This window comes from Oncorhynchus kisutch, linkage group LG25 (assembly GCF_002021735.2).
Source record: "Oncorhynchus kisutch isolate 150728-3 linkage group LG25, Okis_V2, whole genome shotgun sequence".
Classification (NCBI taxonomy): domain Eukaryota; kingdom Metazoa; phylum Chordata; class Actinopteri; order Salmoniformes; family Salmonidae; genus Oncorhynchus; species Oncorhynchus kisutch.
The window spans coordinates 33,144,639-33,158,458 of record NC_034198.2 but is presented as its reverse complement, the minus strand read 5'-3'; the positions used below and the strand labels follow the sequence as shown (position 1 = coordinate 33,158,458).

General features: G+C 40.4%; 1 protein-coding gene across 1 annotated transcript in view; it reads right to left on the bottom strand.

The window, feature by feature from the left end:
- Positions 1–887: 887 nt before the first annotated feature.
- bmp5 (bone morphogenetic protein 5) overlaps positions 888–13,820 on the bottom strand; it is a 33,771-nt gene continuing 20,838 nt past the window's right edge. The window contains exons 3-7 of the mRNA XM_020461016.2: positions 12,357–12,505; positions 4,607–4,804; positions 3,904–3,980; positions 3,388–3,498; positions 888–3,182 (exon numbers count right to left, since the gene is read on the bottom strand). Coding sequence (XP_020316605.1) covers positions 3,033–3,182; positions 3,388–3,498; positions 3,904–3,980; positions 4,607–4,804; positions 12,357–12,505 — 685 coding nt within the window. The 3' untranslated portion in view covers positions 888–3,032. The remainder of the gene's footprint in view (positions 3,183–3,387; positions 3,499–3,903; positions 3,981–4,606; positions 4,805–12,356; positions 12,506–13,820) is intronic.

Sequence of the window (13,820 nt, the reverse complement as noted above, 5' to 3'; positions counted from 1 at the left end):
AAGGATAGGAGGCAATGTCAGTGGTCAAAAGAGTAAGTAGAACTGTCTTGAACTGAATTGTGTCTCCAAAGTGTTTGTGTGTCACAGAGAAAACTGAATCCATTTAGATATTCTCCCTCTTGGCAGTTGTCGTTCTAATGGCGTGGATTTCCTAGCTAGTTGATTTAAAAGGTCACTTCTCTATGGAAACCCCATGCACAACGGTGCTTTACCAACAGCTGCTTGGCAGGACTCATGATTAAGTGCTAGCAGAGACGAAAAAAGCATAACAACCATTGTGATCACACCACCGTAATTCAAACCCTGATGCTACTCAGATACTTTGCATTAAACAATAATGTAGCAGTAGAACATTTGGTCAATGTATGGTCTAACCCGTACATTTATTTTATATTCTCCAAAATAGGAGGGATGCCTCTTTGGTGCCTAGTGACTATAGATCACCGCACACAGCAACAATATGATGGTGTAATCCTCCCTGTCAGGAGTCAGGAGAGAGCTCTGCTGAAGCTCACAAAACAACTAAACACTAGCAGTCTGTCACTACGCAGCAGATGTACAGGCTCCCTGGGTGGACCCCTATGTTTATATCATACTTGTCAAACATTTATAAATCTCAGACGGTAGTCCGGCAACAGTGCATAAAACATCCATAGAATTCCAAACACTAATACACGAAGACAACTTGGATTTGAAAAACCTGAAGGCCTGCAGCTGGAGGACAAAAGAGAGTGTTTGTCAATGGAGTTTCTTTAAGGTGGGATTGGTGTTTCAAGCCTTTGGGGGTGGGGAAAATTGTTATTTTCACGTTTAAACTGAACATCTTTTAAGGGATGTAAATTGTCTGTTTATTTTTTATTATGTATTGGTGGAATTAATAATAAATTAAAAGTATTTGGAAGCAATATTTTCAAAAAGATCATTTAATAATATGTAAACAACACTAACAATACAGTAACCTGTATTTTTCCCAAACATATATTACTCAGATTACTATGAAGCATAACAACATGACAATAATAATATAACATCAATAATAATACAAAAATAACAGTGATATAACCACAATTGGGCAAACAATGTATTTTCTCACACCTTGACCAAACCTGTCCCAAGCATGCATGCGTGCGCCATCGTGTGCATTTTGATTTAGTTTATCTCCGCCATATGCGTTCATGACACGCAGGTTAAAATACCAAAACCAACTGTGAACCAACTATATTAATTTGGGGACAAGTTGAAACACAAATGAAACATTCATGGACATTTAGCTAGCTTGCTGTTGCTAGCTAATTTGTCCTGGGAGATAAACATTGGCTTGCTATTTTATCTGAAATGCAAATGGTCCTATTTTTTTGCTGGATCTTTGTAGAATTTACTTTGAGTCATACAAAATTGTGTGTCCTCTACTCCGACAATTAATTTTGTTGTCAGTTTGTCAGTTTTCTTTGATTAATCTCTCCTTGTTAATTATTCAATCACCCATGTGGGTTAGTATGGTCATGAAAACAAAAGAGTAGATGGGAGAGGCAGGACATGGAACCAAGTTCTGGCTACGCAGACGATCGTTGAAACATGCAAGCAGTTTGGATGAAATGATTGAATAACGTGTACATGATGTGTACATTTATTTTGCAACACTCGCGCACACAACGTGGCCGGTCTAGTCAGCATGTTAGGGATGTTTCATCCATTACGTATTGAATATGTAAAATGTGAAAATATATACTGGCCATAAAGTACTTTTAAGAGAGCTACTGTACAACTTAATTTTCATATATTCCTACTGTTATTGAACTTTGACATTTCAAGGGTCTGAGAATATAGCAGGCCAGTCCTCATGTTTTTTCTGTGAATGCTCTGGAAATATGTATTCAACAGAATGTAGCTATGGGATACTTTGGCATAGAGGAAGTACCTTTCAGCAGAACTGATTTGATATAAAACATGATATATACATATATTTTATAGACAGAAGTCTAAGGATACCGTATAAACAACCACACGTTTTTCCAAACCCATTTTCATGATAGACTGAAGCCTGTGCACAGTGTAAATATGATTAACTTCAAGCCTGGAGGAAAAACTCTGAGTGTTATTCAAGGGGACCTATTTGAAATACTTCCTTTGCTCTTTTACGGCATACCTTTAATGTGATTTATGTTGTGCCAGGCTCTTACTCAGTCAATGACATCAATACGAATTCTGCTTTAACACGTCTGATGGATAAATCAAATACATTTTTTTGCAAGTTGTATAGGCTAGTATAGGTTATAATGTGCTTCATAATACAATGTTGATGCAATAATTGACACTATTTCTAGGTAAGATACTGTAGCTACGCAAACCATTTTCAACTGCGATGTCATAAGATTTTACCTCATTTTACTGTAGCAGCATCTTGTAAATCTTTTTTGAGTGGTTAGAATGGTTTAAAACAATGGTTTGAAAATGAAACCTAATGTAACAGTTTGAAAAACAGTGCTTTACACTCTTAGAAAACGGGTTCTAAAACGGTTCTTCCGCCGTCCCCATAGAAGCACCATTTTGGGTTCAATGTAGAACCGTATGTGGAAAGGCTTCTATATGGAACCCCAAAAGGTTCTACCTGGGAAGAAAAGGGTCTCTTCAAATGGTTCTCCTATGGGGACAGCCGAAGAACCATGTTGGTAAAATGTGTATACTTAGTTGAACCGTATTCAATAACAATACGTCCAATAGATCCATATTGGATCGAGAAGTTTCCTTTTGCTAAGATGTACAACAAAATCCTACAACTATAACAACGTATATGTTTGATATGGCCTATAGGAGAGAGTGCCAAGTGATGTCTAACATACATGCACTCTAATTTCATATTCTAAGTCATATTCATTGTACAATGTTGAGTGTTTCCACAAAAATAGGGGAAATAAATAAGTTAATACAACTAATATATACATAATACTGTACATCACACCTCCAACCTATCTAAATCGATATTGTACTTTTTCAGCAATACCACATATGTGAAATATAACGCTGCTTGCCCGTTAATGGCAACCACATGACCTGACGACCATGTTTCTGTATTTCTTGAGGATGACATTTGAGCTGTCATCAAAGTAAAGCACAGATATAGCGTTCAGCTTAGTCGGTGCACAACATGGCTTTGGCACATTGTCAGGGAACATCAGATGGACCTGTGGAAGTGAACAGAAAGGACTGAGTAAAATATAAATGAAAATGACTGAAAGAAAGAAAGGACTGAGTATAGAAAGGAGATAGCATCAATGCAGCAGTTTGAGAAGCTCATAAAATCTATATGGTGAGGGAATAATTATCACCATATTGTTAAAGAAATTCAATATGAATTCAAATAAGTAACCTTTGAGGCTTTGCACTTACCAGAGTTTGCACAATGGCGTGATTTGTCGCATTCATATGTGCATTGAGTGGAAAAGAACATTCCCCATCGCAGTAAAAAGCAGCATAGCCTTCAGGTGCAATAATCCAGTCCTTCAAATAGAATTAAAAAAGACAAAATAAGCCTGAACGTGCTCCTCATTGAATATTGAAGACACTTCATTCACACTTCATGTGTTTTCTTTAGTCAGTCATCTGTCTGTTTCTCGTGCACTGCATTGAATACCCTAAATAACAGTGTTGATACCAAAAGAGGTGTTTTTACAAACACACACATACTTGTAACACACATGTAATGATTCTGATATTTTCTTTTTACTAATTGCTCTTTTGACCAATCAAATCAGCCATGAAAAGGAGCTATTATTGGAGAAGAAAAAAAATTGGTCTGAATTGGGCTGCCTGTCTAAATGCAGCCTATGTGCCTTCTGCTCTGACATGCTTATGACAGTGTAGAATAGACATGGTAAGGTTGAAATGGTATTCCATCTTTCTTACCTGCCATCCTAAGTCTCGGAAGCTGACGTAAAGTTCATGCTTCTTGCAGGCTTGTTTCTGTTCACTGGTGTTATGATCTGAAAACAAGAAACATTAAATTAACGGTTTTTCATGCATCATTAGGCTTTTATTTGATTTTATTGAGCACCTGTGAGCACTATTATTATTTTGGACAATAGGAAACTAGAAAATTATTAGTGAAATGTTAACAAACTGTTAACAGCAAATGGCAGCACCAACTCATTTCTAGTTATTACAGTAAAGCGGCCACTGAAAGGGTGTTGACTGGGTGTCCCTAACGCACTGAACCACATCAGTTCTAAACAGCTGTGGAGCTGAAGCAAGTGCACATAGACTTCTATAAAATGACGCCAAATTAAACTAATTTATTGAGGGTCATTGGGGACGTTTTGTGTACTTTAGCTAGAGTATTTATTTAAGGTGAGCATTACATGTTAATATCCATGGACCATCCTGAGTTGAAGGAAGGGTAAAAGATTCAGCAGGTAGGTTTATTATTTTGAAAAGCTATGTGTTTTATATGGATCTATAGTACACGTGTAACTGCCAAAACAAGGCTAATTGGCAACAAGAAGCTGCTTGAGTAGACATAACATCCTGGAGGGTAGACATAACATCCTGGAGGGTAGACATAACATCCTGGAGGGTAGACATAACAATTATGATCGTTTAATATGCCCACCTCCACTTTTCGGTGCCTGTGATGATTCCTGTTGACCACCTGATTTGTTACGATTGTGATTCTTTTTCTTTCCACCAGCGGCCCTGACAGAGCGCAGCAATACCTCACTGGCCTTGAAGAATGAGACTAGGAACGGCTGTTTGGATTGTGGTCCATTCCTACCAACGATGCCAGCAGACTTCATGTTGATACTCCGTCCTTTAAAACAACAAGCAGTGTGAATAGCAGCAAACAGAATCATACTTACGTTCCTATCTAATCAAATGCAATGATCAGGGCACAACATAAGAGTTTATTTCCAAAAGGCAATATCCACCAATCCTTCACATTTGTGTTTTTAGGATTGCATATGGATACTTCATGTGTGTGTAAAATATTACTGTTCTCAGATGTTTCATTCATAGATTTTAGATGTATAGTTGAAGTTAGAAGTTTACATACACCTTAGCCAAATACATTTGAACTCAGTTTTTCACAATTCCTGACATTTAATCTTAGTAAAAAAAATCCCTGTCTTAGGTCAGTTAGTATCACCACTTTATTTTAAGAATGTGAAATGTCAGAATAATAGTAGAGCGAATAATTTATTTCAGCTTTTATTTCTTTCGATCACATTCAAATTGGGTCAGAAGTTTACATACACTCAATTTGTATTTGGTAGCATAGCCTTTAAATAGTTTAACTTGGGTCAAATGTTTCAGGTAGCCTTCCACACGCTTCCCACAATAAGTTGGGTGAATTTTGGCCCATTCCTCTTGACAGAGCTGGTGTAACAGAGTATTGTAGGCCTCCTTTCTGGCGTACGCTTTTTCAGTTCTGCCCACAAATTTTCTATGGGATTGAGGTCAGGGTTTTGTTATGGCCACTCCAATACCTTGACTTTGTTGTCCTTAAGCCATTTCGCAAACAACTTTGGAATTATGCTTTGGGTCATTGCCCATTTGGAAGACCCATTTGCGACCAAGCTTTAACTTTTTAACTTTTTTTTTTAAGACTGATGTCTTGAGATGTTACTTCAATATATCCACATAATTTTCCTACCTCATGACGCCATCTATTTTGTGAAGTGCACCAGTACCTCCTGCAGCAAAGCACCCCCACAACATGACGCTGCCACCCCCTTGCTTCATGGTTAGGATGGTGTTCTTCGGCTTGCTAGCCTCTCCCTTTTTCCTCTAAACATAATGGTCATTATGGCCAAACAGTTCTATTTTTGCTTCATCAGACCAGAGGACATTTCTCCAAAAAGTACGATCTTTGTCCCCATGTGCAGTTGCAAACCGTAGTCTGGCTTTTTTATGGTGATTTTGGAGCAGTGGCTTCTTCCTTGCTGAGCGGCCTTTCAGGTTATGTCGATATAGGACTCGTTTTACTGTGGATATATATACTTTTGTACCTGTTTCCTCCAGCATCTTCACACGGTCCTTTGCAATTGTTCTGGGATTGATTTGCACTTTCTGCACCAAAGTACGTTCATCTCTAGGGGACAGAACGTGTCTCCTTCCTGAGCGGTATGACGGCTGCATGGTCCCATGGTGTTTATACTTGCGTACTATTGTTTGTACAGATGAACGGGGCACCTTCAGGCATTTGGAAATTGCTCCCAAGGATGAACCAGACTTGTGGAGGTCTGCAATTTTTTTCTGAGGTCTCGGTTGATTTCTTTTGATTTTCCAATGATGTCAAGCAAAGAGGCACTGAGTTTGAAGGTAGGCCTAGAAATACATCCACAGGTACACCTCCAATTGACTCAAATGATGTCAATTAGCCTATCAGACGCTTCTAAAGCCATGACATCATTTTCTGGATTTTTCCAGGCTGTTTAAAGGCACAGTCAATTTAGTGACCCACTGGAATTTTTAGACAGTGAATTATAAGTGAAATAATCTGTCTGTAAACAATTGTTGTGAAAATTACTTGTGTCATGGACAAAGTAAATGTCCTAACCGACTTGCCAAAACTATAGTTTGTGAACAAGACATTTGTGGAGAGGTTGAGAAACGAGTTTTAATGACTCCAACCTAAGTGCATGTAAACTTCCGACTTCAACTGTATATTTTGATTTTGTTTTGCAAAACGCTACAAAATGTATACGTTGTTTAGCTGGAATGTTTTATTTTTTATTTAACCTTTATTTAACTAGGCAAGTCAGTTAAGAACAAATTCTTATTTGCATTGACGGCCTACCAAAAGGCAAAAGGTCTCCTGCGGGCATGGGGGCTGGAATTAAAAATAAACATGTATTAAATCAAAATATAGGACAAAACACACAACACGACAAGAGAGACAACACAACACTATATAAAGAGAGACTTAAGACAACAACATAGTATGGCAGCAACACATAACAGCACAGCATGTTAGCAACACAATATGACAACAACATGGTTGCAACACAACATGGCAGCAGCACAACATGGTAGCAGCACAAAACAGGGTACAAACATTATTGGGCAAAGACAACAGCACAAAGGGCCAGAAGGTAGAGACAACAATACATCACTTAAAGCAGCCACATCTGTCAGTAAGAGTGTACATGATTGAGTATTTGAATGAAGAGATTGAGATAAAACTGTCCAGTTTGAGTGTTTGTTGCAGCTTGTTCCAGTCGCTAGCTGCAGTGAACTGAAAAGACCAGAAACCCAGGGATGTGTGTGCTTTGGGGACCTTTAACAGAATGTGACTGGCAGAACGGGTGTTGTAAGTGGAGGATGAGGGCTGCAGTAGATATCTCAGATAGGGGGGAGTGAGCACTAAGAGGGTTTTATAAATAAGCATCAACCAGTGGGTCTTGCGATGGGTATACAGAGATGACCAGTTTACAGAGGAGTCTAGAGTGCAGTGATGTGTCCTACAAGCAGCATTGGTGGCAAATCTGATGGCCGAATGGTAAAGAACATCCAGCTGCTCGAGAGCACCCTTACCTGCCAATCTATGAATTACATCTCCGTATACTAGCATGGGTAGGATGGTCATCTGAATCAGGGTTAGTTTGGCAGCAGGGGTGAAAGAGGAGCTATTACGATAGAGGAAACCAAGTCTAGATTTAACTTTAGCCTGCAGTTTTGATATGTGCTGAGACAAGGACAGTGTACCATCTAGCTATACTCCCAAGTACTTGTATGAGGTGACTACCTCAAGCTCTAAACCCTCAGAGGTTGTAATCACACCTGGGGGGAGAGGGGCTTTCTTTTTACCAAACCACAGGACCTTTGTTTTAAGGGCAGATAAAGCTTTTTGGACACTAAGAAAGCTTTGTTGTAGAGCATTTAACACAAAATCTGGGGAGGGGCCAGCTGAGCATAAGACTGTATCCTCTGCATATAATTGGATGCGAGAGCTTCCTACTACCTGAGCTATGTTGTTGATGTAAATTGAGAAGAGCATGGGGCCTAGGATCGAGCCTTGGGGTGTACCTTGGTGACAGGCAGTGGCTGAGACAGCAGATATTCTGATTTTATACACTGCACTCTTTGAGAGAGGTAGTTAGCAAACCAGGACAAAGACCTTCTTGTCTACACCCATTCAGCATCATTCACACCCTCTTCAGCTTTAGCCCCACCCAGCTCTTAAGGGTTGTTCCGAATGTACTAACAGCAGCAGTCAAGCACCCGAGCTAACTTGTTAGCTACTTAAGTGAGAGAGAGAACAGCTCACTGAACATTACTCACCCTAGCAGAGCTAATTAGGCTGTTATGTTATCCAGAACATTGGTGACTGCAACTGTGTTGTCAGACTGTCCGTTAGTAAATTCAGAGCATTTCGCGTTCAGAGTGCACACCGGATGCTTTGGCCAATTAGTAGGGCTGATCCGAACATTCTGATGGCTCTTTCTGTCAAAATTAGACATTTGTAATATCTGAAAATATGGCTAGCTAGAATATCTTAATGTCTTATCTTACATTATTCATGGATGGAAGCGTCTCCTGTCGGATGCCATGGTTGCTCTTAGGTTGAAGATGTAATCCGGAGACATGTTATATTCCACTGATTTCAAAACTCAGTCCTCCAGAAAGTGGAGAGCCACACTTATGCAGTTTTAATACACAATACACTTTTAAAAAAGCCACGCTAGACAGGATTACTTAGACATATTGACCAGCTCAAATTGACAGAAGCGCACTAAACTCAGCAAAAAAAGAAACGTCCCTTTTTCAGTCTTTCAAAGATAATTTGTAAAAATCCAAATAACTTCACAGATCTTCACTGTAACGGGTTTAAACACTGTTTCCCATGCTTGTTCAATTAACCATAAGCAATTAATGAACATGCAGCTGTGGAACGGTTGTTAAGACACTAACAGTTTACAAACGGTAGGCAATTAAGTTCAAAGTTATTAAAATTTAGGGCACCAATGAGGCCTTTCTACTGACTCTTAAAAACACCAAAAGAAAGATGCCCAGGGTCCTTGCTCATCTGCATGAACGTGCCTTAGGCATGCTGCAAGGAGGCATGAGGACTGCAGATGTGGCCAGGGCTATAAATTGTAATGTCCGTACTGTGAGACGCCTAAGACAGCGCTACAGGGAGACAGGATGGACAGCTGATCATCCTCGCAGTGGCAGACCACATGTAACAACATCTGCACAGGACCGGTACATCCGAACATCACACCTGCAGGACAGGTATAGGATGGCAACAATAACTGCCTGAGTTACACGAGGAACGCACAATCCCTCCATCAGTGTTCAGACTGTCCACAGTAGGCTGAGAGAGGCTGGACTGAGGACTTGTAGGCCTGTTGTAAAGGCAGCTGCTCACCAGACATCACCGGCAACAAAGTCTCCTATGGGCACAAACCCACCGTCGCTGGACCAGACAGGATTAGCAAAAAGTGCTCTTCACTGACAAGCCACGGTTTTGTCTCATCTGGGGTGATACACTGAGGCGTTACACTGAGGTCTGCACTCTGGAGCGGAATCGATTTGGAGGTGGAGGGTCCGTCATTGTCACGTTCTGAACTTTCTTTCCTTTGTTTTGTCTTTATTTAGCATGGTCAGGGCGTGAGTTGGGGTGGGCAGTCTATGTTTGTTTTTCTATGTTTGGTTTCTGTTTCTGCCTAGTATGGTTCTCAATCAGAGGCAGGTGTCGTTAGTTGTCTCTGATTGAGAATCATACTTAGGTAGCCTGGGTTTCACTGTTGGTTTGTGGGTGTTTGTTTCCGTGTGTGTGTTTGTCGCCACACGGTACTGTTTCGTTTTTTGTAGATTTCACATTATCGTTTATTGTTTTTGCTCGAGTGTTCATTTGTCTTTATTAAAATATCATCATGAACACTTACCACGCTGCATCTTGGTTCGATCCTTACTCCTGTTCAGACGAAGATCTGCCGTTACAGTCGTGGTCTGGGGCGATGTGTCACAGCATCATCGGACTGAACTTGTTGTCATTGCAGGCAATCTCAATGCTGTGCATTACAGGGAAGACATCCTCCTCCCTCATGTGGTACACTTCCTGAAAGCTCATCCTGACATGACCCTCCAGCATGACAATGCCACCAGCCATACTGCTCGTTCTGTGTGTGATTTCCTGCAAGACAGGAATGTGTTCTGCATGGCCAGCGAAGAGCCCGGAACTCAATCCCTTTGAGCACATATGGGACCTGTTGGATCGGAGGGTGAGGGCTAGGGCCATTCCCCTCAGAAATGTCCGGGAACTTGCAGGTGCCTTGGTGGAAGAGTGGGGTAACATATCACAGCAAGAACTGGCAAATATTTTGCAGTCCATGAGGAGGAGATGCACTGCGGTACTGTTGATGGAATTTATAGCTTTAAAGGAATGATTAGAATACTCCACTCAGAAACCATATAATTGTTGAAATTGACTGGAATCATAAAGTTCTAATTAATGATATGTGTAGTTTTAGTCAGTCAAACAATATGTCTTGAGCACAAACTGTCTGAGCAATATTCGGTGCCGACCTGACTAGAGATTTGGGAGAGAACGGGACGTCTCAAGGACAAGGTCTCCCTAATCTCTGTCGGCTGGGTAGTGAGACAGTATGTGCGTCGGATACCTTCTGTTTTGTGTGGATGTATGTGTGTGCGTATGTTTGTGTGAAGGTGTGCGTGAGAAGCCAGTATAAAATGAATTGTTTTGTACAACAGGCTAGTGTGCTCTCATAAATACATTTTCTGAGTATTGTAGCTGGGCCTCCGTCTGATTCATTTCATCCAGTTTATTACAAATTCTGGGTTTCAGGCTGAGTAATTAATTCAATTGAGTTTATGAACATTGAGAACATAATTCTCGTGACAGGTACTTAATGCAGCTGGTGGCCACACCAGATACTGACTGTTACTTTTGATTTTTAGCCCGCCAACTTTGTTCAGGGACACATTATTCCATTTCTGTTAGTCACATGTCTGTATAACTTGTTCAGTTTATGTCTCAGTTGTTGAATCTTGTTATGTTCATACAAATATTTACACGTTAAGTTTGCTGAAAATAAATTCTGTTCAAGGTGAGAGGAAGTTTCTTTTTTTGCTGAGTTCATATGGCAGAACAATCCCAACTCATCTCTCGGCAAGTCCAGCCCACTCATTATCTCAGCCAATCATGGCTAGTGGGAGGTTTGCTCACTATTTCTGTGGCTCAGCCAACTAGGCTCGTAATTTAACAATTTTATTTGTATTTACAGATTGCATACACGTTTGTTATTAAGGAAAATGAAAGCTCACATGTTCGAGAAGGCATTTCTGCCAAGAACACATTTTGATAAAAATGTTTATGTTCAAACGGCTCTCCTGTGAAGTAGTGACCCGCGACATATGCCCAGTTTCCTGAAATGAGTCACATTGTACTGTGATATGTGGCTGTCTTACCTAGCTATCTTAAGATGAATGCACTAACTGTAAGTTGCTGTGGATAAGAGCAACTTGCGTTCTTGGCAGAAATGCCTTCTCGAACATGTGAGCTTTCATGTGCCTGAATAACAAACATGTATGCCATCTGTAAATACAAATAAAATTGTTAACCTCTATGAGGAATGGGCTTCTCAGGATGATCACCACAAACACATGAAGAGGATCTATCTTTACCTTTTATTTATTATTAGGAAAGTCAGTTAAGAACCAATTTTTATTTACAATGACTGCCTACCCCAGCCAAACACAGACTACACTGGGCCAATTGTGCACCACCCCATGGGACTCCCAATCACAGCCAGATGTGATGCAACCTGTATTTGAACCAGGGACTGCAGTTATATCTCTTGCATTGAGACAGAGTGCCTTAGAACACTGCACCACTTGGGAGCCCATGAAGCCAAGCAACACGTGTTGGGTTAAAAAGGAAGACACATTTCAGTTAAAGGTATTCAGTTGTGCAACTGACTAGGTATCCCCCTTTCCCCTTTCCCTAGGGCTCAGTTCTCCTCCCCTGTTGTTCTCTCTGTAGACCACAACCAAGTCACAGGGCTCTGTTTTCTCTTCACAGGGCTTATCCTACATTTGCTATGCAGAAGGCAAACAGCTCTGTCTGTCCTTCTCTCATCTGACATACAGGTTATGATATGGTACAGTATGTATCTCTTCATGGTTAACATCAACATCACAACCTCAAACCTTGACAATAAAGACCTAAACTCTCCTCTATGGACAGCTGTGTCTACCTACAAGATGGCAAAGAACTTGGGTGTGACTTTGGAAGACCAGTTTTGGGGTAACTACAAAGTTTAACTGCCATTTGCTTTTCTATATGTAATTCCCAGCAACAACAAAGGCTAAAGAAAAGTAAATGCTTCCATTACCATCCATAGTTTCAACAGAGAGCTGCAGACCCATGTTCTGCAGTGGATTCAGCACCCAGTGGTTACTGGTAGCTGTGATATCAAAGACCAGCCAACCCCCATCAGAGGCCTTGATCTTTTTGGAATCCAACAAGAACGTCTCTGCATCCCTGTTGAGGAAAAAATACATAGAAAATCAATAAAAAAATAACAGGTGAATGCATGTGATCACTTGACACACAAAGCAATGCACATGCATTATTATGTGTAATAGTTTGATTTATTGAATAAAAAAGATTTAGCACAGTGGTGATATAATTGATGGGCCTTCCTCTCCTCTTTAAGCTCTGGAACTAATCATGAAATTCCTGTCATTCCACGTTAATTTTGTTGCACGGGGCCACACAAAGAGAGAACATGCTTCCTCTGTGTCGTTTAGACTTGGAAGCAGAAGAACAGTTAAGGAGGCCCTGACACACCATATTGGAAATTATTATAGAAACAAAGTACCATTGAATAATCCCTACTGGATGCAATTTATTCCATCTTTCTCTCTCAGATCTGAGCCAAAAACATCCTTTGACAAACATGTGTCTTGCTAGTTACATTTATTGATCCCATTTGCTCTGTCCTTTGAGCCCCATACTTTGAAGTAAATTCTTCTGAAATACAGGCACGCAACTTTCACTGGGGACTGGGGGTCATGTCGTCCCTACATTCTGAAATTACATTTCAAACTCAAATAAAATCTAATCAATTTTATTGGTCACAATCATGTGTTTAGCAGATGTTATTGCGAGTGTAGCGAAATGCTTGTGCTTCTAGTACTGACCGTGCAGCAATAACAAGTAATATCTAACAATTCCACAATAAATACCTAATGGAATCGTTTACATTCTGAAATTACATTTCTGTCCGCCCCCAGTTTTATCATTGCAATATGATACAAAAAAGCGGCAACGGTGTGCTTTAGGACGACGTGGACGCCTCAGAGAGGTCCACTAGGCTGTTTGGAGTGTTCAGCAGGCTGGATTTAGGACCATCCGGACACCACAGAGGGGGCGGACAGGCTGTGTAAAAGGCAAAGGAACTGGAAGGCTGGTTGGACCAACACCAGAGAGTTGAACAGAGGCAGCTGCTGTCAGTGTGTTACATTTTTTTTCCAAATTGTAAAAGCAAGCAGAGCAGAAACTGGCTACTCTTTAGTTGACTGATGTAGCTGATAAGGTAACTGCTGTTTAACTTAACAGAATAAAACAAAACTAGTGTTTATTGGCAGTGCTGAGCTATTAGCTAGTGTGACTGACATATAACATTTTCTAAAGTTTCATCCTCTCTCGACTGAGGTGAATGAATTAGCTGCACTAGATAGTAGCTACCATAGCCAGGTCAGCTCTAGCCTCTACCTGTCTGGCAGATTGCGATATGAGGTCCCTATTATAACTATATAACAGCAGTTGCTTGTATTTACAGCAATTTTGGGCC